A 27,082-nucleotide genomic window follows, 5' to 3' on the forward strand; every position below is an offset into this window, starting at 1 on the left:
ATAGAACTCAAATCGAATGGTTTACTTTTTACGCGCGGGGCGTACGCTTTCCTTCTTGATTCGACCTCTTTCAAGCTGAGGTCACGGTCAAAAACATCGACGCGTATTGAGTAAGTGCAGCCATCTTGAGATCTAAGCGATCACGCTAAGGACGCTGAGGGCAGTCCGCTCTACAACTTGCGAAGCGGAGCGCACGCTCACTCCGCTAACTATACGCTCCAACTCAGAGCGGGCCACGCATGCGCGGTGGCGACGATGCTTCTCGCACAGCGTAAAGTAGAGCAAAGAGGGCTCATAAAAGTGGCCTACTAATACTCACAGATTACGAACGCGCTCGTCGAGACTTGTCCTGACACTGCCCATGTACACATTTGGCGTATAGAAAAAAGTAACTTTTCACCAGACAGAGCAGCTGTGCTAGAAACAATGGAAACGCGAAATTTACACAAACCATACAGGGTCTCACCTGTGAGCACAGCTCTAGTTTCGCCAGGGTCAACCACCTATGTTTGTTCATGTCAGCGAGCAGGTGGCCGAACCTCTCGTTGATGTGACCCACGATGAGGTTCACAGAACTGAAGAACACCGACAAGTTCCGTCCAAACGCTCATCCAAGTACGAACAGACGGTTGGGATAGGCCAGTCGAGGAAAAACCATGCAAATCGTCTCGCCAGATTGGCAACACCCTGCGCCGATCTGTCGGGTGCTGGTATTTGGAGGCCCGCATGCAGAACAGCCAGGGGGGCTATGTTGCGCTTTTTGCACTCCCAGGAGACTAGGGAGAGGGAAGTGACGTCAGCGACACAGCAAACACAGATTGGGTGTTGATTTTGTTTTCTTCTGTCAACATCCAATCTGCATTTGCTGTGTCGTTGACGTCACTTCCCTCTTCCAAGTCTCCTGGGAGTGCAAAAAGCGCAACATAGCACCCCTGGTCCTTCTTTAAGCAGGATAGCTTCCTAAAGGGTTTCTTTTCTACGTTGGAAATATCCAGCTGACCGCGTTCGGAAAGGAAGCTTTGGCGCTTGATGGCACGAGGGATACGAATCATACCGGGTGAAACAAGGAGACGGTAGGCTCTTTAAATCGACCAGAAAATTCGGTTTCTTAACCTATCGCGCTACGACTTTGTGCAGCGTTGCCCACACATGGTGCATTTTTTTCGTAAAATTTGCAAAGAGCGGATTTACCTGAGGAAAAAGTAAAGAAAGAAAAAGGCTTAGCTCCTATGGAAACGCAGCGACGCCACCGGTCTGCAATCAACACGGCGCCGTTTCGCACGGTAGACAAGAGATGGCGCAAGCGGTCGCGACGCCAACTGCCGCCAACGAACGAGCAGACGAAGCCGAGAGCCGGCGTAATTAGCAGCAAGCAACAACAAGGAACTGCAGTTCCTTGTTGTTACCGCGCCTGTCTTTTTTGTTTCTGCGACTGTCGCCGCCTGCGGAACGCGCGCCGCTTTTGAGTCGAAAAGATTGTCTGTAAAGACGCTGGCTCTCGGCGCCGTATGCTCGTTCGTTGGCGGCGTTCGTTGCGCCATCTCTTGTCTCCCGTGCAAAACGGCGCCGTGTTGATTGCAGACCGGTGGCGTCGCTGCGTTTCCATAGGAGCTAAGCCTTTTTCTTTCTTTACTTTTTCCTCAGGTAAGTTCGCTCTTCGCAAATTTTACAAAAAAAAAAATGCACCATCTGTGGGCAACGCTGCACAAAGTCGTAGCGTGATAAGTTAAGAAACCGAATTTTCCGGTCGATTTAAAGAGCCTACCGTCTCCTTGTTTCACCCGGTAGATTCGATGTCTCGCCAGCTTAATCTCGTTAGTAGAAGTCTCCTTCCTTGAGAACAGCGGGGATTCATCGTGCAGATGCCTTGCTAGCCTTGAGCAACACTGTACTCGTACTACGCAAAAGGATGTACTCGCAATGCGCAAACTTCGTCCTTTTCTCTTATTTTTCTACTTCGAATAAGTAAATCTGTTTCAGTTTTATTTCGAGTGGAGCAGAAGCTACAAGAGCGAGTGCCGGCCTTTCAGCGCCCTTGATAAGCACGCGCGCTCGTGCAGTGCAAGTACCGTTTAGAGCAACATGCTCATGCTTATACCTTCGGCTTCACTCGCACACAAGGTGGAACGATTATATTTATATTTTATAGCTTAATATATTTTCGGGTGTGTGCCTACTCTTTTGTGTTTATTATTGTCGCCTTCGTTTTTACTACCTCTACAATCACGCTCCCTTTTACTCTCTTGGTGTTAACGCTTAGGTTTTTTTGTCTTACTAGTACTATAAACGTCCGCTTGTGGGGCTACGCAAGCAAATTTTTCGAACCCGCTCAAAACGCTCTTACGCTGAAGAAAAACGCTCTACTAAAACGCGTTTTTGGACCTCCGCTTTCCATTCCGGCGAAGCGGGCCGCGCATGCGCAGTTTGGCACCCTCAGAGCGGAGCGGAAGATGAAAACGGTCTACTAAAACTCTCTACAATTGCACGTTTGTTCCATGATGAAAGTGAGCGGATCCAATTCGCGGTTGCGATTCGAGCGCCAGAGTGAATGCACTGTTAGAGCTGTAGTATTGGAGCTGATTAGATTGCCTTTCAATTCCTAATATATATAAACGATATTGTTAACGGGCCGCTTGTATCATGAGCCTACGATATTGTATGCTCATGATACTAACGTGTTCTTTTCATGTGATCATCTACAAGAGCTTCAAGTAACTGCAAAGAGCTTGTTTGTAGAACTATATGTATGGTTAGAGTCTACTCACCTAGTGTTAAGCACAACGAAAAAAATATGTTATATTCAGATCAAAGAACAAACCGCTGGAGTAAAAACCCCATATTCAATTACTAAATTAGACAATAGAGTTTACTACGGCACACAGATTCTTGGAGTATCGTTTGAGGAATTTTTAAGTTAGACAAAGCATGTAAATAACCTAAGATGTAACATCTCACGTTCAATTGAAATGCTGCGCAAACTAAGGGGATTACTACCAAACTGGCTCAAGCTACAGTTGTACTACGCTCTTGTCAATCCTCGCTTACAATATTCTCTATCAGTGTGGGGCAGAACCACAAAAACACGCACTGGAAAAAATATTCCTTTTACAAAAGAAGGCTGCAAGAATTATTAAAAATTTAGGGTACATCGAAAAAAGCACCCTCATTCAAAAATGAAGGTTATTACAAATAAAATATGTCCTCTCACACAAATTGCCGATCCTCGTTTTTGATCAGATAAAGCACGATGTGACATAGTTCTCTGATACTTATCTTAATAAACCTGCGGAATATAATTTCAGGCGCACCGCTTTTAGAAAACCAAACGTTAGAACTAACTGTGGAACTCAAAAACCAGATTACCGATTTCCTAACCTACTAAATAAACACCCAAACATTGTACGAAAAGCACAGCAGTGTAGAAAAAAGCCACAAGTTCAGGAAAAAAGTAAAACATGTTTTCCTTGAAGCTAATCGCTTACCTTAGATTATTGTTATAAAAAGTAAATTTTACGTTTGCATATGGCAAATAAAATGACTTCAGTACGTCTTTTTTTTTTCCCATGGTGTTAGGAAGTGTTATGATATGTTGATGCCAGACGGGTGTTGGATGATAGTGTGTATAACGACAATGTCAATGTAAATAAATGCAGTTTCCTCTTGTCTTTGTTTTATAATTTGCTTGTTTTGTTTGTTTCAATTTTTTGGTTTTTATTGTGGCGCATTGCTTATGTTCATTTGTTTATATGAATAATACTGATCTTAATAGTTCACAGATGTCTAGGTTTATTTTAATTTTGTTCCTTAATTATTGGGGCGGGGGAGGGGGGGGGAGACACATCAGAAAGCTTTTTGCCTTCTGTTGCTGCAGCCACCCAGACACATGTGTAACACATGTGTGCCTGAACTAAACTATTCTATTCTATAATGTCTTTGACTTTTGAATAGGGTCAATTACTTGTGCAGAGAAAAATAACAAAAAGTAAGAAAATTTCCAGAGAAGATGCTTTTAAAAGGTAATTCAACTGAAATACAATTGTTTTCCTAAAAACGAAAGCTCCCCGGTCAATCTCTTCCCCTCAGCCTACATCAACAAAAAAAATCATAGCGCAACTTTCGTTTTTGTTGCAGGTGCTCATTCGAATCATCCACGTGATGTCCTCATGCTATAAATGGGAGGAGAGATAAAGAGAGGGGAGCATTTGTTACGACTTATGAGAATATTGTTACCATCGACAAAGATCTCAAGATGTTCGTAGTATCCCTCTTCATACCTCTTGTGGCTGGGAACGTCTTTATGGAAAGCAGTATTCGGCGTGTTCCGGAAATAACCGAAAGACAGCACACGCCGACGAAAATCTACATGATATTTGACCCCTGCAACACGAACAAACGTGAGACCACTTTTTCCATTCATCCACGTAGACCGAACAATGTTTCGGGGATATCATTATGTTCGTTAATAGCGACATATCGGGTGCAATGTACAGTGGGCCAATTTTTTTAATAATATGACGCGAGCGTCGACCGCCGGGACGGCCAGCGCTGTGCCGCGGTGGGATGCGGCGACACGCGAGAGATTATGCGCGTGCGCACAAAGCTCTTTCCTGTACGAGCGTCGTCTGCTAGGCTGTTCCTTTGACCACACACAGACCCTGTTGATTATCTGCTGGCATAGTTAAAGGGGCGATGCAACAATTTTTTAACTTTGCGCAAATACCGCTTAAAACGGATCCCTGATAATAATGACCGTTTATCACCCCACACAATGCAAGTTACAGAAAAAGAAATTAAGGAAAAACGAGCACCGGTTCACCCCTTCAACTCGCAGGCAGAACGAGCAGGAAGGAGACTGGCCGGAGTCAGGACTTTCGCAGACGCTGTCAGGAAGACCCGGACGTGCTCTAAGCGGACGCGGCCTCGTACTCTACTCCCATCTCGGGCAGGTGCATCGCGGTGTGCCGCCCGAACGGTGAGAGGCGAACAGCCGCCTTTTTGCTCGGATCACCGTCCGTCGCAGAAGCGGAGGAAGCGGCAATGGCCTTAGCTATAACTAGCACCCAACACACAAGGAGATGCGATCCAAACTAAATGGTCACCATACTCACCGACTCTCAGGCTGATTGCAGGGCCTGGGCAGGAGGACTCGTTTCTGAATGGAGTAGAAGAATCCTAGCCCACCTAACCCACGAAGAATTCCCTTTGATTCACATACTGTGGACACCCGGCCACACTCTTCTTCAGGGTAATGAGAGTGCAAACTCTCTCGCTCAAGGACTGTCCTTCCGAGCAGCCCGGCATGGGGAAGAGGAGTTGGTCGAGAGCAACTCGACTAGACCCGTCTGCAACCGTCAACAGTCAGACGACGAAACCGAAGAACGCCCCACACAAAGTCCGCAACTCGAAACCTCTAATCAGGTTACAGAATATTACCGATCTGGGCGAAGGACATATCCACCTCCACACAAAGACTTAAGCAGACGCGAAGCTACCGAATGGAGGCGCATACAAACACAGACTTTTCCAAATCTACACCATATCCATCTCTTCTTTCCTGGCAGCTATCGAGGCACATGCCCGGGCTGCAATTCCCCGACCCCCACACTCTATCACTCTACCTGGCCTTGTCCGACTCCACTCGGAGAAGAGATTCAACCCCTACCAAATCCTTCCACATCATCCTGGGAGACTGCCCTACTCGGCTCGGGCCCTGAGCAACAGCGAGAGCTGATTGCTCGGGCCAGAAAAATAGTAGTAGCCTGCGGGGCCCTGAACGTGGGGACCATCAAACTATATACCGCAGCCAATGCTACAAGCCATCAAAACCAATCCAGTGATTTCACCCTGCCGTGTGACATTCTGCTTCCACGCGCAGTTGTACCCAACGGGAAGGCCACGAGTTAACGATGGACTGGCCAAGATAACTCGTAGCGACGGCTGCTGTACAACGCAACGTAAAACGGAGTATAGACAGGGTTTTCGCTTTATGTTCGGTATTATCAACTGCGTTGTTGCTCTCGTCATCTAGCCTATGTAGCCGGGTAGTCACACTTTTTTTTGACCAGCGGGCGTGCGCACTTTTTTATGGCACCTCGAGTGCCTATAGAAACACGGGAACGTGTTGTGAGAGTGTCGATGGGCAGCATGACGCAAAGGGGTATCGCAATAACCGTCCGGGTTACACAGGGTAACGTCAATAGGATTTTGAACGCATTTCAAGAGGAAGGCGTTCATCGGCGATGCACTTCGACATTGCGAGCGCCCTGCTCTCCCTTGCTACGGAGCGGGGGCTGAGTGCGATCAACGGAATAGCCTAGCAGACCACGCTCGCACTCGAAAGGGCTTCGTGCGAACGCGCTTAATTTCTCCCGCATAGCCGCAAGCCTCCGCGACACGACACTGGTCGGCCCGGCGGTCGACGCTCGCTTGATATTAGAGAGTTTTAGTCAGGGTATCGGAACAAAACGAAAACCAAAAACGAAAAACGAAAAAAACGATATTTTTTGACGGAACGGAAACGTAATCGAAACGTTATTTATTATTTTGTTCCGGAGTGAAACCGAAAAAATTTCTTATCGGTTTTCGGTTCAAGGGAAAATATCAGGTATTTCAGTAATTCGTTTCACGCAGCGAAGAGACAGCCGTTGGTTTGTACCATAATTAAAGAGAAGACAAGCAAGCCATCGCCCCCGCGTCTAAACTCCGGGCGAACAAGCATAGCAAAAACAAAGACAAAAAATACAACGAGAAACAAAAAACATGACGCAAGGCGCCATTGCTTCCCACCAATGAGAGCACGGTGGCGCGACGCCTCCACACGCTCGCAATGCTCTCCTTGGCTTTTGCGCCCTCTCCCTCCATGCTTTCTTCGGACGACACAGACAGACAACAGATCACGGCAAGCGCGGGAAGTTTGTGACCCGGCGTTGTAGAAGTCCATCTTTTGTTTTTCTACGGTTACGGCAGTCTGAGACTCTGTTGCAAAAGTGTACTTCTTGATCCCCATGAGCCTTCAGGGCCTTCTCGGCGCTGAAATTTATTTTATCGGACCAGAGGTCTTGCCTTTCACCGAGCACACTTGATGACGTGCTGCTTCTGAGATCATGGTCGGTGCCTTGATCATGATCTCATTCTCAAGGCAATGAACATGATCTCAGAAGCAATGTCGTTTCCGCGGATTCCTCTAGAGCGCCTGAATTATCTATTTTGGTGTAAAAATAAACGTTACGTACCTTTTAATGTTTGCTGCGATTTGTTTTTTTTTTCATAGAAAGAAACCGTTACGAACCGTTACGGAGCATTATTTTTTTCGTTCCGGAGCGAAAACGGAACGGAACTTTTTTGTATGGAACGAAAATGAAAACAGAACGAAAAACATTTCGTTCCAACACCCTGGTTTTAGTAGACCGGTTTCGCTTTCTCGCTCCGCTCTATGGAAAGCGGGGTCGCCATCGCGCACGCGTGACCTGGTCTCGGATTTGAGCGTGAAGCGTCAGCTCCGCTTTCCTCGCCATTTTAGTAAGCGCGTTCCACTCTCAGTAAAGCTCGCCACTTGAAAGCATGCTTGGGAGCGCGCACGACCGTTATGAACCTCGCTGCACTAAGATGGCTGCGCAGACTTTGTTTGAAACGGCGTCCTCAAGAAAAAAAATTGCGGTGGCTTAGTTCGGCTATGCCAGGATATACGTAGCGTGAGCTTATGCGCACAAAATGAGAGGTGCTACCAAGCGGCTCCGGTGCAGCGTCAGACTTGGCTACTGCGCAACGGAGGCTCACAGCTGGGCACGCGGCGCCGCCAGTGCGTCTGCCGCGGCTACGAAGCCACTCCTCTGGAATGTGCAGACCGGCCAGGCACGCGGTGGCAGCGGAGCGCGCAGCGGCGGCGGCTCCGGCGCGCCAGCTGTGCGTCGTGTGACGTCACTGCTGCTCGCGCATGCGCAGCACGGTGCACGGCTCATTATGCGAGCCACGCGAAAGTGCTCAACGTCGGAGAGTGTAGCTCACGCTACAAAACGTTTCACGGTGTTCGAGAAAAGGTGACATACTGAGCCTCCGGCTCAGCAACACTTCCTTTGATTTGATTGCTCTCAAAACTCTGACTGACTGACTGGTGTTCGAGAGCCTCTGGCTGCTTCGGGAAACCGCTGGTCACAATCTTTTTACGGACCCTGACCGGTGGAAACAGATGCTGCCTTGTCTAAGTTAGCGGGCTCGACTTGTTTAATCCGAGCAGTCGGCAAACGAGCAGATATTTTGTTAGGTTATTTTAGGCAGCAAGACAGTGCAAATTAGCTAAAGTGATTGCTCCATTTATATCCCTACTCTTCTGTTGTCCCAATGAAATTAGTTTTTTCTTCTTCGTTTTCTTCGGTTTGCGATAGGGGTACCTTGGTGTTTATGTGGACTGCGGAACACCGTTAGCGGAAACAACCAAAATATCCTGTTCTTATTTTTCACCTTAAATTCGAGGGGTTGGCATCACCTATGGGTGTCGAATAAAGCGCTCGTTAGGGGCACTAATCTGAGCAAAAAACTTTTAGCTCCCTCAATAACTGTCAAAGAAATAAACTGCAAATAAAAGCGATTTTGTCGTGTTCGTAATAACAGTGGAGCGCAGTGTACGTATGTACCTTGGGAAATGACATAAAACCACTTTGCTTCTTTTTCGTCTTTTTTTTTTTTCAATTGTTTTTTGAAAGTACATTTTTCGCTCGAGCTCCTGCCTAGTTTCAGCCTCACTTGTGCTACTTTGTTTTCTAGAGGTGCAATAGAAGGCTACGCCCCCCAATGCAAGTCTACATTTACACTACTGAAGCCAACAGTAGCATTGTAATTTGATTACATTCAATATTCACATTCACACCTGAGAAGTAAAATGGCAGATATTAGTAAATGTTCTTTTATGCAAATATTTCTAGATGCCTTTCAGCCTATAGTTGGACAAGTATTTCGCTAAGCACAAAATATTTGATGTCATTCACTGGGATCATTTTATGCATTCCGATATTGACCCCCCCCCCCCCCCCCCCAAGAAAAAAAAAAGAAATATGTTAGACCATCTGCATCACGCCCATGGTCTTCGTAGGGTTTGTCCAGCTGACAAATCATGCCGACTCACTGTCTGGTACTTCACGACGAGCACCCTAATGTGACCAGAAAAGTATGGCTTCTGATTCTTTGATGGATGGCATATGGGCGTGCTGTGCGGTCAACGAAACCTCAACAGCTGTCCAGGGGTTCTCCCTTGTCTTTGACGGCCTAATAAAAAGAACAAAAAGGCACTCTTACAACACGGCAGCATTTAAACACTACCAAAACATCTGATATGAGACTTTACTCATATAAGATAAAGCTATTTCCATGGTAGGGTTGTAAAAAAATGTGTATCGTAAATTAAAAAAAAAAATTTTAGTTGTTCCTTAATTCCGCTAAGCTGTCAAACTGTGCATGCGAGGTCCGCTACGCCGGACTTCGAAAAAATACTTCTGAAAAGCCTTTTAATCTACTGTTATTGCTGTGAAGTCCAGCGTCGTGTTTGCTAATGCTTGCATTGTTTATGCCTGTCTGGTTTTCATCAGACAAAATCTTGACGTGGAATATTCTTTCAACCGTTCTTGGTAACTTTTTTCAAAACACCGCCGGGTAACATATTCGGCCGCCATTATTTGGGCATCGCTTTTAGTGCGAGACGCATGACTAGAACCAAGTTCACATCCAGCATCGACGCAGCATTTCCGTCTAATACATTTAGACTCGCATCCGTGACAAACAATGACGCAGCTCTCTTGCTCCCTTGACGCTTGGCCAAAAGAAGGCGTCCTCGAAGAATAGTGGCAGCACTTTTAGAAAGGCTGTATTCAAGTCCATTATTTTCTAAACTTACCAAGGAAATCCAAGGCGAACATTTTCAGACGCAAGTTAAACAATTTCAACATTTGGTGCAAATGTGAATAAATAAACTTGAGAGGAACGGTTTGTTTGGTGCGGCTTGCGAGCGCTATGCTTGTGGGTAACTTTCAGTGGCATTTTCGACAGGAGGGCGCGTGCACAGGTGTAATTGGCGTTCAAGCACGCGTTCCCGTACATCTGACTGCATAGCCATAGAAGGATCACAAAAACGCGACGACTTTACCCAAAGCCCCTTCATGTTTCAAAAGTAGTGCAATGTCCGTCCATGCTCGAGGGACGTGCAACGTGCAGCCCTTGGGGAGATCATGGCGGTACAGCGCAAGACTGAGCTAGATTTCAGACTCCATTAACTTCCTGGAAGTGGCGCGCGGCACGTTCCTCTAGCATTTCTACAACAAAAAGTTATAGCCCCTCTATCCTGGGAAAAGTGGCGCCATTCATTGTTGTAGAAATACTCGAGGCACGTGCCGCGCGCCACTAAAGCCTACGCTTTACTTGTTGATTCGGCCTCGTTCAGGCTAAGGTCATGGTGAAAAACATCGACGCGTTTTGAGTAACAGCCATCTTGAGATCTAAGCGATCACGCTAAGGACGCTGAGGGCAGTCCGCTCTGCAACTTCTGAAGCGGAGCGCACGCTCACTCCGCTAACTAATCGCTCCAACTCAGAGCGGGCCACGCATGGGCGGTGCGGACGATGCTTCTTGCAGAGCGGAAAGTAGAGCATAGAGGGCTCATAAAAGTGGCCTACTAAAACTCACCAATTACAAACGCGCTCTGTCGTGACTTGTCCTGACACTGCCCATGAATACATTGTTGTTTCCTCGTGCCGAAACAAAAGTAAAGACGTAAATTAATGGCGTATCAAAAAGAGTGACTTTTTACCAGACAGTTCAGCTGTGCTATAAACAATGGAAACGCGAAATTTACTCAAATTATGCAGGGTCTCTCCTGTGAGAAGAGCTCCAGTTTTGCGAGGGCCAACCACTTATGTTTGTTCATGTCAGCGAGCAGGTGGCCGAAGCTCTCGTTGATGTGACCCACGGTGAGGTTCACAATACTGGAGAACACCGACGAGTTCCGTCCAAACGCTCATTCAAGTTAGAACAGACGGTTGAAATAGGCCACTCGACAAAGAACCATGCAAAGCTCTTGCGAGATCGGCAACACCCTACGCTGATCTGTCGGGTGCTGGGATTTGGAGGCCCACTTGCAGAGTAGCCAGGTCCTTCTGGAAGCGGGATTGCTTCCTAAATGATTTGCCTTCTACGTTGGCAATGTCCAGCAGACCGCGTTCGGAAGGGAAGCTTCGGCACTTCTTGGTATGAGTATTACAAATCACAGACTCGATGTCTCGCCAGCTTAATTTCGTTAGTAGAAGTCTCCCTTCATGAGGACAGCAGGGGATTCATCGTGCAGGTGCCTTGCTAGCCTTGTGGAACACTGTATAACTCGTACTCGCAATGCGCAAACTTCGTCCTGTTTCTTACTTTTTCTATTTCGAATACGTAAGTCCGTTTCATTTTTAATTAGAGTGTAGCAGAAGCTACGAGAGCGAGTGCCGGCCTTTCAGCGTCCTTGACCAGCACGCGCGCTCGTGCAGTGCAAGTACCGTGTAGAGCAGCATGCTTAGGGTGCCTTCATATGCGCGCTTTGTTTAGGGTGGAGACATCTGGCCATTGTCCCACACTTTTATTTTTATTTTTTGTTCAGAAGCGCGTGAAAGAGCGTGTCCCTGAACGCGTTTTTGGCGCTGACTGTGCTGTGGCAACATTTTGTTTTCGTCGATTTCTTTGTATGTTACCCGTGAGCGCGTGCTGTCGGCATCAAGTACTACAAAGGGTAGCATCACCCTTAATAGAAGGACATTGAGGCACCCTAAACATGCTCATGCTTATAGACGCTTTGCAGCAGCTGTGCATGGACGCCGCCATAACTAACCTTCAGTTTTTGTTTCCTCTTATTCCGTTTATTTCACTTCATCATTACCATAGCAGGTCAGGTTATTGCCATATTAGATTTAACTGTGTCCTTTTCTAAAGCATCGGCTTTTGTAGAGGATTGTCAACTACAGTTTCAGTTGCTCGGCATCTCGGTAAGACAAGAGAAGGTCAGCAATGGCGGCTGTAATTTGGCGCGTGTGTAAAGCGTCTATACCTTCGGGTTCACTCGCACACAAGGTGGAACTATTATATTTATATTTTATAGCTCATTATTCTTCGGGTGTGTGCCTACTCTTTTGTGTTTATTATTAGCAACTTTTAGCGATGGTGGTACCGCGGTGTGAGAATCGCGCTCCCTAGCTCCTGGATGATTGGCCTCATATAAAATAGACTTGCGTACACCTTCCTGGCGTAAAACAATAACGTAAGGCTATAATTCTGCTCGTCTATAGCAAAACAAGAATTACATACGCGTCGCAGACCCAGCCTTGTCCCGCTGTTCTATGACAATCATCCAGATGACAGCCATTTTGACAGACACCAGTGCGCCCCCTATAGGTCGTGAAAGATGCGAATTTTCGCCTTCGTTTTTACTACCTCTACAAGTACGCTCCCTCTCACTCTCTTGGTGTTAATATTTTGTTGTTTCTGTGTTACAAGAACGTCAACTTGTGGGGCTACGCAAGCGAATTTTTTTAACGCTCTCGAAACGTTTTTACGCTGAAAAAAAACGGTCCACTAAAACGCGTTTTAAGACCTCCCCTTTCAATTTCGCCGAAGCAGGCCGCGCATGCGCAGTTTGACACCCTCTGAGCGGAGCGGAAACTAGAAACGATCTACTAAAACCCTCTATTATTAAAACATTGGGCCACTGTACACGGGGCAACACCATGGAGTTTTCGTTGACCGTTTCAGTACCTCCGCTGCGCTCTCCCGAACGGAGACGCCACTACAGCGCATGCGCGGAGCCATCCTCTCCTTTCAGAGTCCCGGACTTCGTAGCGGGTGTCGGGGAACTTTGCGGGCCAGCGGAAACGATCCACGAAAACTCCCTAGTGTTAGCGCGAACGCGAAATCTACAATTAATTTTCTTTAGTTGTATTTCTAAAGGTTACTGTCGAGCTCGAAATTTAACGGGCTAGGTTACATTCCAAGGTGAGCACTTTCCGCCATCCCAGCAGTTTTTTATTACAGCCTCTAGATTTTAAGAGAAGTGGGAGAAAAAAAACGGGGATTGCTTTTAGTGCTACGCGCATTGTGCCTTGATATAACGGGTGTTTGCGAGAGATCCGAACCCAACTTTTCGCACCGCAAAAATAAACTAGACATCTCGGGGAGCTCAAACTCATTCAGAATGTAGCCCCAGCCGTTGGAGCAACATGCCAAAGTTTCAGCACCAACCGTTATCTCATTTAAAAGTTACAAGTGATGTTTCCAAATTTCGATGAAAAGATGGGCCCATTTTCGCCCACTTTCGGTTTCTGGCGCCAAAGAGCTCCATGTATTCGAGAGCTCCGTGGGTCGCCATTTTTCTAGTGAAATTTTCATAAAATCGCTTATAATTTATGAATAATATAAGAGTTGATGCTGAAACTTTGGCATCTTGCTCGAACGGCTACGGCTACGTTCTGAAGGAGGTTGAGCTCTCCGCAAAGTCTAGTTTATTTTTGCGGTGCGGAAATTCGTTGTGATTGCCTGAAGCTGAGCAGGTTGGTTATTCATGCTTATGAGATATGCCAGCTGAACGAAGGAAGAAATATACAAGACAGGAGAGAGACGCAAGGAACATACACATGCACTCCGCTGGACTAACAACCATTTACTGAATAACGTCCCCTTCGTCGACTTTCATTTAACGGATAACTTTTTTTTCGTCGACTTTAATTATTGCCTGGATGAAATAATCTCCATCGTATTCATCGCTTCAGTTTAAAAAACCTTGCTTCCCCAGAGGTAACGCCTTCTGTGGGCTCATTCAGGCTGTTTTACACACGGGACTTGATTGATTGATTGGGGGTTGATGGCGCATCAGCAACTAAGGCTATATTGCGCCAAGCTTAGACTATTGTAATTCGGGTTTAAGAAGGGGAAAGAACTATAGTAGCGAAATATATGATAAAACCATGAACATGAGTGTGTATAAATGTAAACAATATGACAATGAATTTAGGATAGAAAGTAAAATCACAGTCGGTGTAGGAGGCCGATATCAGTGAGGAAATTAAAAACACAACTGTATGGAATTACACACGGGACGTTTCCTGCAAATACTTCTTTTCTTTTGTGGAGGCAGTGCTTGCACACTCGCCCTTCTTCTCCTCGATAGCTAGGGACACTTGAATTTCCCTTGCGATTTTTTTTTTGTATCTAGCCATGATGGTGATGTTTCAGAAAAAGGGAGCACATTGGCATTGACGACAATGCGCTGGAAGATGGCCCGCTGCTGCAAATGTGCGCACGGAGGCGGCGTGTTCTCTGGTGGGGTCACTGACACAGCGCCCAATTTGTCCGATGTAACATTTCCCACATGACAGCGGAATGTTGTAAACAACAGCGCTTTCACATGGGGCGTGTTGAGTCTTGTGAGCGGTGCCGCACGTGGTCTTTTTGTTGTTGTAGGCCTCACTGATAACCTTCCGGCACATGGCATATGACTTGTTGGGAGCTGAGAAAATGACTTGTATTCCATGCTGGCCAGCGATCTTTTTCAGGCGATTTGCAACCCCGTGGAGTAGGGCAACACCACTAGAGGTGTTGCCCATGTGAAAGCGCTGTTGTTCCGCCCCCAACATTCCGCTGTCATGTGGGGAATGTTAAACCGGACAAACTGGGCGCTGTGTCAATGACCGCACCAGAGAACACGCCGCCTCCGTACGCACAATACAGCAGCAGCGGGCCATTTTCTGGCGCATTGTCGCCAATGCCAAGGTGCTCCCGTTTTCTCAAACATCACCATCATGGCTAGACACAAAAACCAGATCGCAAGGGAAATTCTATACTCTGTTTCACCTTATCTTGTACCACAGCGAAGGCTGAAAGCGCGAGCTCATAGCGTCGACAGCTGCCCCTACTGCACGAGAGCTTGTGCCGCCGAGATCCGCCCCAGAGCAAGGAGCTCGCGCTTACAGCCTTTCCTGGGGTACAAAACAAACAAACACATTAGTTGTTAGTTGTTTATACAGCAGGATCGCTAGGTTGGACATTTGAGAAAAGGTACATGGAAGTGACGTAATGCAAAGGAGGAGCGTATCCTAGCAACACTTACGTGGCGGCTCTGCCCACTTTGACGCCCCTACGTCATCGCAAACTTGACACCCGTCACCCGTTTCAGCGACGTCCGGAGCCAACCACCGACGAGCGGAAGTAGCTACGCATTTCCTGAGGCGTCCCTACGCGCGGGATACGGGGCAGGATTTACTACGACGCGGGGAGCAGTTCCTGCGTTTAGCGAAGGAACGGCAACCAATCCTGTGCGTCGCTGGCCGTCGCATCTGTTCTAGTACAGGTAAAAGTATTGAAAAACAATCAAAACCTTTTGGGCGTTGTTAAAACAAACCGCTTTTTTTGTACCCTTTTGCAATACATTTAAGAATTAATTGGAGAGAAAGTTGTTCCAATATTATGCGGGATGTGCGCTACGCGCCTTCTTCAAACCAAAATGTCGAACCATGAGGAGCCGGGTGTGCCGGGGGCAGCGGAGGGGTCGGCGGAACCAACGGGGAGCGCGCGAGTGACGGCTGCTTTAGTCAGAAACAATTTTTTTTATCTTTCGAGAACTTGCTATTGCTGTGCTCAAATAAGAATGTTTGGCGCAACATCTGTGATAATTCTTTCAAAGTGGTCCAGTGTTTATATGCTGGTATGCTAGTCAGAGAATATATATATATATATATATTTTTTTTTCCTTTTGAAATTTAACTATTGTGCTCAACTAAGACCAGAGTGTTCAACAAGATATCTGTGATATATACTTAAGATTGCCCAATTGCTTACATGGTTCCAGTCGATGCTCAGTTTTACTTCCAAGAATGAAATATTACATTCCATGTTATCACACTTTTATTCATGAAGTCACAGGTTTTTCTTTAAGAAATAAAGCAATTTTCAAAACAAACTACATGTGCACTGTTAAGATAACACAATCACCTAACTTTGATGAAGTGCCATAAAAGAGATAATGAAATGGAGCAGAAGGCAGGACGCTTTGAAGCATTTGTAATATGAAACAATGTCCACGACAACAATATCCCTGGTTCAATCAGCAACTAAGAAAGCAACCTCTGCTAAAGCAAGCATTTCTTTCTAGAGGTAATCTAAATTAATTCTCAGTTTTTTGCAGGGGCAATCCAGATGACCTGTTGGTCTGGCAACTAAACCTCCGAACCTTTTCTGTCACTGTCGACTGCGTCTCGTGCCTTCTGCTAATAAAAATAAAAAAAAGGCTGTATCGATTTCACCACGATGCACTCGACACGTATCCGGAGGCAGCACGCTGGCTGTGCGACGAACTTCACAAGGTGTAGGAGCTGAAGAGAGTATGTAGCTTGTGGACGGCCATGACTGTGGAGCAGGAAGCGAAGTGTGCACTTTACGGCTTCCACGGGGAGGGCTTCACTGAGGGCAAGAATGTGACGGGGTCCTTGGTGGTCAGGACCTCAGTCGTGGTGGCGAGAGGTTCCCTGTCGCTGGCGGCGTCCGTGCTGGGCACCACCGCAGCGAGGGCGCTGAGGGGCTTCCCGACGGAGTCCCTGGTGGTCGGGACTACCGTCGTGGCGGCGGACCCCTTGCGTGTGGCGCTCCGCACGGGGACGTCTGCGGCGGGTTCCGAACCGGGCGACAAGGCGCTGCCTCAGAGCCTTCCCCCTGTCCGAGAGGCCGACCGGAAGGCCGACCGGAGGGCCGGCAGGAGCCAGCCTCTCGGGAGCCGACGCTGACCTCTCCGAGCTCGGCTCAGAACCGTCCGAGCTCGGCTCAGACTCCAACTCGGACTCTTCAGCGTCGGAGTCTGACTCCGGTTCTGGCTCGCTCGATGCAAGGCAGATGTAGTGGAGCACTGCACATGCCGAAATAATGGCGGTGGCTGTTGAAGGGTGGTAATACAGAGCCCGGTGCCTTTGCAGACACCGGAATCTGTTTTTCAACAGCCCGATACAGCGCTCCACAACAGACCTTATCGAGGAATGCGCCTTATTAAACCGGCCGCAAGCGGTGGAGGTCGCGTGGTTCCCGGGGACAGGGGTGATGAGCCAAGGCTCCAAGGGGTAGCCGCTGTCACCTGCACATGTAGAGGATGGAACATATTACATTCTTTACTTTTTAAAATAAAAGGCAAGAAAACAGCTGTGTGCAACTATGTCAATTATAATGTAACTTAAGTGTGACTTAAAAGTGTGTTAATATTTATGCACTACAGTATCAGTTTACATTATGATTAATTAGCACCAGCTTGCCTGCAAACTCCCTGTTATTTCATGTAACTATGTGTTTTCCTGGTGGGTTGTATGGGATGTGTGCACGATTCCTTAAGGGTGCTGTGCTGTATGCAAGTGCATTATTAGGCCCTTGCATCCGACAGATAAAAGCTCTGTTGCTTTTGGGAGTGTGGCCGTGACCTTAGGCACGGGCAGAGCAGAACACGCTGGCCTTGTCTTTGGCAAGCAAGGGGATAAGGCGCCAGTTCGACGAACCTCTTTCCTAATCCTCGGTGGAGTTGGAGATGGGGAAAAGAGAGGGGGTGGTTAGATTGGAAAGGAGTCAGGTCCTGTTGGGACACGGAGGGTCTAATAGGAGGAGCTATATGGGCAGACCGAAGAAGAAGGGTCAGGGAAAAGAATCCAGTGTGTGGGACAGAGACGACCCGAGGACAGATTTGGCGAGCCCCAAGTGGCCAAGGAGGAATTGATCCCATTCCGTACAAACTGACGACCGTCAAAGCAACCAGGCGAGCCCTCAGGGATCGGCGAAAGAGCTCCAACTTCATGCAAAAACCAACCAGCAAGAGGGTACAGGCGGACAGTAACAGTGAGTGGGCCGAACCGGACAACGACTCGCACTGCGGTTGCATGCCTTGCATAGTCTATCACTGTCGTGAGATTGGTCTAGTGTGGTTTTCGTAGCCTGCAGAGTGTGAGAGTTATGTGGACATAAACAGAGATTAATGGCCAAACTTTGGGTGTTGTCTCACTTCAAGGAGTTCCAGCAACTGTGTCTGTGTGCCTCACAACAAGCACAGTACGTGTGGTACTGTGGCTTTCAAGCAGTGGGAGCCACCGTATGCGTAAGGAATGAATTTAGTATGCTCACCAAGCAGGAACCGGCCGTCGCGTGGCACCTGCCCTTGCTCGAGTTGGCTTCGGAGCCAGGAAAATTGCCACACGAAGGAGTCGTGCACCGACCCGGGATACCGTGGGTCGATGCACATTATCCGGCAGTCGGCGTCACACACCTGAAAGTGAGAGAGATATTGACATGTAATTACCTGAATCCACAAGTAGTAGATTGTACTTATGGTTCACAAAGCAGTCGGAATTTCAGAACCTTTTAAGTTATTTTGTCTGACACATGCATGTCAACACACCTTCCTGGATGCAAGGTACAACTAACTACCTTAAAACAAAAATAATGTTTTTTTTTGTTTTTTGTTTTTTTTTACGGAAGCTTGCACGTTTTAACAGACAAGTATTATTTTTGGGAGAAGCGTCGCACGGCTCACATGCTACGTAGAGCACACGCTCGTGCAGTCGTGAGACCCCACAGCCGGCAGTCATAAAACGGCATACTTAAACCGTATCGGCAATACGTTTTTTTTTTTTCTAGAGATTTGGGGCGCGTTTTGACAACGTAACATGAGTGTACTTACCACCATCACGTTGAGGGCGTAGAAGTACTTGCGGCACCAGTACGCCGCCTTCGTGACGGTGGGGTCGTTCTTGGACGGGCCGACGATGGAAACCATGGTCCCGTCCACGCAACTGATGACGCCGGGTATCCTGCCGAACAGCCTGAAGCCCTTCTCCGCGACGAACCTCTCGCTCGGCGTCTCGGGGAAGTGGATCCAGCCACGCTGGACCCCGAGACGACGCACGATAGCGACGGACACGGCGCGGACCGCAACGCTGACTGTCTTTTGGTCCCGCGCTACGTGTTCGTCGGTCGCCACCATGCCTTGGAAGCTCCCCGTGCCGTAGAAGCGCAGTGCACACAACACTTGAAGCTCCACAGTCATGACCGTCCACGAGGTACGCACTCTCCCCACCTCCGGTTCCTCGCGAAGTTCGTCGCACAACCATCGCACCACGATCTTGGGCAGGCGGTATGTATTGCTTCCAAAAGATCTCCTCCGCGAGCTCGAATGCATCGCGGTGTTCCCGATACAGCCTTTCTGGCGAAAAAAAAAGCTCTATTAAAGAAAAAGACGAAATGACGAGACGGCGACGCCTCGCCGCCGAACACATGCTGCCAATGACACCTTGTTCCGAGCAAGTACCTTTTGAAACGTACTCGGTACAAAACGAAACGTCATTTTGTTGTCACGTCCGGTAGCCGACTCCGCCCAGTTTTGCCGACTCCGCGCACATTTTTCTAGGGAAATTAGGTCACTTTTGTTTCCAACCAATCAGACGTGATGACGTCACTTCCGTGTACTAAAAAAAGGTACATGTACAATGTCGAACCTAGCTATCCAGGAGTTTAGTCTGCCAGAACATGGCGACGTTGTTACCCACTGTAGATAAGCACTTTAACCAGTGCAGTACGACTGCTTGCCAGGGGTCTTTAACGTGCGCCACGCAGTAGTGATACACGACCGCACCCCGGTACGATGCTTATCCGGATCGAAACGGGCAGAGGTGGGGATTGAGCCCAGGACCTCTGGGTTCTGCAGCGCGAGCTTTCGCTCCAGGTGCTCCGAGCTGGTGTGTGCTAGACCACTCGGCCACCGATCCCCCACCCCTCGGGTACAACATAAGGTGAAACATAGTATAGCCATCGAGGAGGACGAATGCGTAAGCACTGCCTTCATTGTACTACATACAAAAGAAAAGAAGTATTTGCAGGAAGCGCCCCCCGTGTAAAATAGCCTGAATGAGCCCACAGAAGACGTTACGTCTGGGGAAGCAAGGTTTTTCTAAACTGAAGTGATGAATATAATGAATATTTCATTTAGGCAATAATCAAAGTCGACAAAGGAAAAGAAGTTATCCATTAAATGAAAGTCAGCGAAAGAAAAGTCGTTATTCAGTAAATGGTTGTGTCCAGAGGAGTGCATGTGTATGCACCTTGTGTCTCTCTCTCTGTCTTGTATATTCCTTCCTTCATTCAGCTGGCATGTCTCACAAGCGGAAATCTGGGTGCGTGTTTTTCACAAATACCCGGTACATACTATATAATGTTCGATATACTTTTTAGATATATTTGATGCTCGCTATCTTCCTTGTACATCCATGTAATTGTGCTTTCTTCTAAAACAAACGAGAGCATAGCGCGGGGTCGCTAGAATCAGCGACAACATTCCGCTGTCAGGGGGCGTCGCGGCGCTGGGCCACCGTGACACCCCCCCCCCCCATTTACTGCCCAGCTGCACCCCCTGACCGCTGCACAAGGGGCTGCTCGTCTCCCCCCCCCCCCCCCCCCCCCCCCCTTCAGTGACGCCACTGAGCGCACTAGATTAGCCCTCCCAGCTAAAAACATTTTTTTTAAGAAACACAAGAATACAAAGAAAAAGACGGACTGATTGATGCATCTTCGGGTTCCCTCTGCACAATGAATTTGTTAGAGAGTGACTAGACACGCCTCGAACATTTCAATCCTCCGATCTTTGGGATTCTGAAGTCAGAGCTCGTCGAGGTCGGTAATGCTGATCCGCTGCTCCACGGGAATGATTCCACACCTGCCAACGAACACTCCAGTGCGACCAAGAATGTTTTCCCAAGATGCCCTCAGAGGCGTCGGAACAATTCGAAAGATAACGGGGGGGGGGGGGGGGGGGGGAGGGGGGGCGTAGCCAGAGGGGAGGTTTATTGCGTTTGAGACCCTTTCCCCCTCAACCCGGAAACCAGCCGACTTTATAATTACACATGCATCTTGACTCCCTTTCTCCCCCTCCGCACACCAAGTCAAGACATCACAGTCCCCTCCGCATCCCTGTCCCCCCCCCCCTGCACCCCCAACCCCACCCCTCCACTGGGAAAGGGGGTGTCATCTCAGACCAAGGGAAGAGCTTGAAATTTCATGGCGGACGTCTCTCGCGGAGATCGGTCTCAAGTGCGCATGCGGGGCATTGACCAAAAAACGACCCAAAAACCACGTGACCCCCGTCGCGCAGTGAAACCCTCTCTGTACTACAGGCTCTGTGTTATCTCGTTACATGGGAACTCAACGCGGTCCAACACACTCAAAGGCGACTGTGTGAAAGAGCTTTTACCCATTCAACAATAACATGTCGTGACCGAAGTCGAGACCTCAACAACCTACTCAGCCTGCGTTAAACACGCACACACACAAACACCATAGGCTTAACAAAATCATAACACCAAATGTACTCTTAAATTTTGTAGAGCGCAGCTCTTAGGCGCCCGTTTCCGGCTTGAGCGGCGTCGCCGTCGGCGTAACCGCGCGGTGCATTATGCGTAAATTTCCCCGCTAAATCTAACGGAAAGATTTTCCCGCTAAAGCTAGCGGAAAAATTTCCCCGCTAAATCTAGCGGAAAAATTTCCCCGCAAAATCTAGCGGAAAAATTTCCCTGCTAAATCTAGCGGAAAAATTTACCCGCTAAATCTAGCGGGAAAATTTCTCTGGGGGTCACGTGACCCCCAGGTAACGTGACCCCCCCCCCCGAGGTCGCGTGACCCCCCTCCCCGAGGTCACGGGGGGGGGGGGGTCACGGGCCCTCGGGGGGGGGGGTCACGTGACCCCCACGTGGACCCCCCTACCCCGAGGTCACGTGACCCCCCCCCGAGAACAGGGGACCTTCAGTACCCTTTCCTCCTCCCCCTCAAGAGCTGCACTCTAATTCGGCGTTACAGGGAGTTAAGTTGTAAACGGCTTTCATTTTTAGAGTGCAGCTCTTAGGCGCCCGTGTCCGGCTTGAGCGGTGTCGCCGTCGCCGTCGGCGTAACTAAGGTCACCCCAAGGCCACGTGACCCCCCAAGGTCACCCCAAGGTCACGCGACCCCTACCAAGGTCATCCACGGTCACGTGACCCCAGGTCACCCCAAGGTCACGCGACCCCCGAGGTCACCTCAAGGTCACGTGACCCCAAGATGACCCCACGTGACCCCTCAAGATCATCCCCACGTCACGTGACCCCTCCCAGTCACGTGACCCCCCGAGGTCACATGACCCCTTTCAAGGTCACCTCAAGGTCACGTTACCCCCCCAGGTCACGTGGCCCCTCCCCGAGGTCACGTGACCCCCCTCCTTCCCCCCCGAAGTCACGCGACACCCCCCGAGGTCACGTGACCCCCTCCCTCCTAGGTCAGGTGACCCCCCGGAGAATATTAAAGAATGAGGGGAGGAGTACCCTTCCTTCATCCTCCTCAAGAGCTGAGCTCCAATTCGGGGTTACAGGGAGTTGTAAACGGCTTTCACTTTTTTAATACTACCGTAAACAGGAGTTTATAGACAAGCAGCCCCTGAGGTCTTTATAGTTTATAGACAACTCATCTATGACCGTTTTTTATTGACAGTATAACTTACTTGCATTTAAATTTTCTGTCGTCATATTACTAGTATCTGAAACGAGTTTCATACAGGGGGTTTAGATTTAACTCCAAGAAACAAAACAAAGATCAGTGAAGTTTAAACGAGTGTCGTCTTCACTATTTATCAGGCACGGCCAGCACCTCCTAATAAGAAAGCTTAAGTGCTTTCTTGCGTCAGTAAAGGAGGCCACTTTAGGCCAGAGGTTGGACACGAGTACGGCGTCAGCAGTCATCTGGAACTCGTGTCCAATCAATGAGAACCCGACTGTAAGCCGAACGGTGACGCCGTAGTCGTGTCCAATTTCTGACCTCTGGCGGCCTTCTTTGCTGACCCAGGAAAGCACTTAGGCTTTCTTATCTAGGAGGTGTTGTCACGGCGCACATTAGATGAGAGGACAATCGTCATGGTAAGTTGAGTGAATAGCTCAAATATGTTAGTTATATATTTGTGTTATTGGTTTGGTCATGTTGCGATTGCTGTATGGACGAGAATACAATTAGAGGTGAAACCAATTTAAAAAAAAATGCCAAAACGTTAATGCAGTTTCAATATTATTTAATTCAAATTTACGTTTTTACGCTGATTTAAAAATTGTGTGCAAATTTCGCACAATAAAAAAAATCCCGCAGTCATTTTAGACACATCGTCGCTTTTGTCGTCTGCGCACCCACTAAGGACATGCCGCCGATATCATGGCGACATCATTGAAACGACTGCGTCACTCTTTCAAGCGCCGTTGTGGGCAGGGCTTGCCGAGCGCTTTTGGCGCGCGTTTTAAATCGTATTAGAGCACGTGAAACTTTATTGATTATCATAGTGGAAAGGATTACTTTTTTTCAGCTTTTTGTTGGATTGCCCTCTAATATTAATTGATGTCAATAATGCAGTTGCAACCTGACCCGTAATAGCAAAAAATAAAAGGTTAATTAACATAGTTTAGTTCATTAGCTAACTTCCACCATGAGTATATGTTCACCTAGGCTAATAGGTCAATGGTGACGACAGCACTCGTTTAACTGTCACCCACTGTCACCTCCTGACTGTTCCAAGTCTCACCCAAATGGATCCGAATTACTACGGCGGGTCATGTCACGTGACAACACAGACTAAAAAAAAGCTGGGCGGGAGTTGGTTTTCGCGTAAAAAAAGTGGTCCCTTGGTTTATGCCTGACGACGTCATTTAAGTGTCATGCTGTCGCCGGTCGTGATCCTGACGGCGTCTCAGCAGCGGGGGTGTATGTGGCAGACGCCTGTTCTGCTGCTGGTGACAGACCACGGAAGCTCCGGCAGCCACGAGTTGGGACGCCGCGAAGACAGTGACACTCGCGTATGCTTGTACTTTTCGCCAGCATTTAGAAGGCCAACCGCAAGGATCGCGACCTCCGACAGCATAGCACTCCCGCTTCTCTGGCGCCATGTATTGCCATTTCAGGTCCATTTTCGATGTATGGGCAGGATAGGACGCGAAACACATCAGGCACCGTAGTAATATAGCGGAGTGCCCAGTCCAACCTGGGTCTGTGAGCTCTAATCTTGTTTTAGCGTCCAAGCAGTCACCGTAATGTACTGGTCCCATGCAGACCAGTTTACTATATTGACTGCTTGGATGCAGGGTGTGACGGAAGAGTCCCGAACATCTGTTATCGCCCAAGAGTCAATGTAAGAGAACATTCCGGAGATATATAATTCCCCCGCAATTGCTGTACGCGTTGTGACCCTCGGATGTACGGCACGTAAAATTATCCAAGAAGGGAAGACAAAGTTTACGTTGGTTGAACAGTTCGTGATTGCAGAACGCAGAGAAGGCAGACGGAAAGCAAGACATGGTTTGGTTTGGAAAGCGTTTAATACCAAATAGAGGGTTGGGGTAAGAAAGAGTGCGCCGGTGACTCCGAGGGCTGGGCGCTGGCATGAGGATTAAGGAGTTAGGCAAGTATATGTGGATGTCCTGCTTGGCCTCGAAAACAATGTCTGGGAGGCTTCGTAACACCCGTCTTTTGTCTTGTTCCTGTCCGGGAGGGTGACCCAACCTTTAAGTGTAGCGATGTCTTGGTATCGATGTTTATTCCTTGCTTCCTCGAGTGCAGGGCGGTCCCACAGTATGTGGGCCATGTCGTGCTTCAGGCCCGTGTCGCACCTCTTGCAATGGTCGGATTTCTACCTTTTTCCCCAGGTCGCAATTCTGGCCGGGTCTATTGTCGCTTTAGCCCTTATTCTTAGTAGAAGTACTCTCGCCCTTCGACCGAAATCCTTCCTGGGAAGGGGATCAGGGTCTGCAGGGATTTTAGTTTTGTTCTGTATTTTTCCCTTATTCGGATCCTGGCTTCTCTGGGATCGTACTCGCCGCGTAGTCGAATGGGGTCGGTACTGGGTCGCAAGCCGTGAATTACCCGTGGTCGTGTGGTACTGGAAGCAGCTCTACTTGCCCGGATTTAAAAAACACGGGACGGGGAATTCGATCTGCTCCTTCATTTCCTGGGATTCCGGCATGGGCCCATCCAGTTCTTGCTTGTACACCTCTATTTGCAAGTTGCGAGACAATATGCTTGATATGGCGGATAAGTCTGCAAGGACTGTTTCGGGTTCTGCACTCCTTGACGGCATCCTGTGAATCCGAGAATATCCAAAGATTCCCTGGTATGCTTTCAGAGTTAATGATGCATTTACAGGCGCCAAGTGAACAGCACGAAGTAGCATGTAGTTCTTCTTGCTTTGTAGAGGACTTGGCTGGGATATTTTGGTGATGATTTCTGTTTAAAGCAGGGAAATCGACTGCGACCGACTTTCAGGGTATCGGTCTCTCGACGCTTGCCATGTCCGTTTAGGCAGCAACAGTGTGGTTCCGGTCCTAGCTTTCAACTAGCTTGATGTGCGCCTTGGCTCGTCTTGCAACTTGCTCGGCGTCTCCCTCGCGGGGTAAGGGCTTGCTGTAGGTGACCTCCGTCAGGTCTTCCCGAGAAGGAAGACTAGCGGAGAGTTTGGAAGGTAATTAGTAGTCTTTCTTAGAAGTTCAACGATGGCCCTGCCTTGGGTTGTGAACTCAAGCCTTTCGTCCTGGTCATCCATGCGAGCCTTTACAACGTCGTACAGATCATTGATGCCGGCTAAAGTCCAGAGCTCACCCCGGGGGGTAAACTTCGGCAGACCCGTGATCTCCCGTCTTGGCTGGTTGTTAAGGGTTTCCAGTCTTTGCCACTGTCCCTTCCTGAGCCAGAAGTGCCTGGCACCATAGCACACTCGCGATACTACAAGGGCCGTGTACATCCCTTCGGCAATGGCTACGGTTGCACCTCCTCGGGCACTGCATATTCGCCTAATGACATAAAGTGCCGAGCTGCAGTGTTCGATGGTGTATTCTAGTTAAGCGTAGGCAGATGCGTTCTCCTCGATCGTGATTCGCAATATATTGATCGAGGGAGATGGCTGGATTTTTTTCCGCGCAAGTATGAGGTTCATCTGCTCAGCGATCTTATTGTCTTGAAGTGCTTTCGATGCTATGACGATGTAGTTGGTCTTTTCTGGTGAAGCATTTATCCCCGACCCGGGCCAGATGAGCTTCAATCACGTCCAGTACGTTTTGTAAAGATTCTTGCTGCGCAGCTATGCTCATGTGATTCTTCGACAGGATGGTAACGTCGTCGGCATACACCGTGAATCCTAAATCTTTTATCTTGACGAGTTCGTGCCGCAGGGTGGCCATGACTATGTTGAATAAGGTCGGCGAGAGTGCAGAACCTTGGGGACTCCGATCCGGTTCACTCGCGTGTTAACCCTCTCGAAAAGACCACAAACCATTGTGTATGTTCTCCCTTCTAAGAAACTTTTGATGAAATTCAAGGTTATGCTTGTTAGTCCCGGTGTCCTTGCTTCTCAATTGATCGATTCATGGGGTAAAGAGTCGAATGCTTTTGATGTCGAGCAACGATTGCGTCTGAGTGTTCGAGCTTGCTTTCTTTGCTTCGGATGATGCCGGCCGAAATGAGAATCAGGCTTTTCTGTGTGCCTAGGCTGGGGCGAAAGCCCTTCTGTGCAGGGTGGAAGGCGCTGGTAGACTCCAGAAACCATTTCATGCAAGTGAGTACCATCCTTTCCATGGTTTGGAAAACGCAGGAAGTCATCGACATGGGTCTGTAATTGCCGATATTTCCCTTGGCATTTCCTGGTTTGGGAATGGGAATTACGGAGGAATTTCCTTTAGCCTCCACCATAGCCCTCGTGATATCATGGCGAGCTGCAGGGATCTTCCGACCGTTGCGGTACTTTTGTACCGACTGAAGCCGCTTAGCCCAGATCTTGCGAAGATTAAGGTCGGGTCTAGGGGCGTCTTCTTCCACGCTGCATTCTATAATGGCTCCCTGGAGCACGCTGTGCAGGAGATCTTCAAAGCCGGAGTCTACGAAGTCATCTCCTGTAGGAATTTTTCTGAATTTATCCCAGTGCACGATATTTATCATCTTTATCGTGCCGTCCTTCAATTAACGACTTGGCGGGAACTTGATTGCTATCGTGAAGTGGCCATTACACAAGTTG

General features: G+C 48.4%; 1 protein-coding gene across 1 annotated transcript in view; it reads left to right on the forward strand.

The window, feature by feature from the left end:
- The first annotated feature begins 4,234 nt into the window (after positions 1–4,234).
- LOC121832937 (ficolin-1-like) overlaps positions 4,235–27,082 on the forward strand; it is a 103,991-nt gene continuing 81,143 nt past the window's right edge. The window contains exon 1 of the mRNA XM_042288216.1: positions 4,235–4,394. Within this exon, the coding sequence (XP_042144150.1) occupies positions 4,250–4,394 (145 nt within the window). The 5' untranslated portion in view covers positions 4,235–4,249. The remainder of the gene's footprint in view (positions 4,395–27,082) is intronic.

Source organism: Ixodes scapularis, unplaced genomic scaffold, assembly GCF_016920785.2.
Source record: "Ixodes scapularis isolate PalLabHiFi unplaced genomic scaffold, ASM1692078v2 ptg001274l_1___fragment_1__unscaffolded, whole genome shotgun sequence".
NCBI classification, from domain to species: domain Eukaryota; kingdom Metazoa; phylum Arthropoda; class Arachnida; order Ixodida; family Ixodidae; genus Ixodes; species Ixodes scapularis.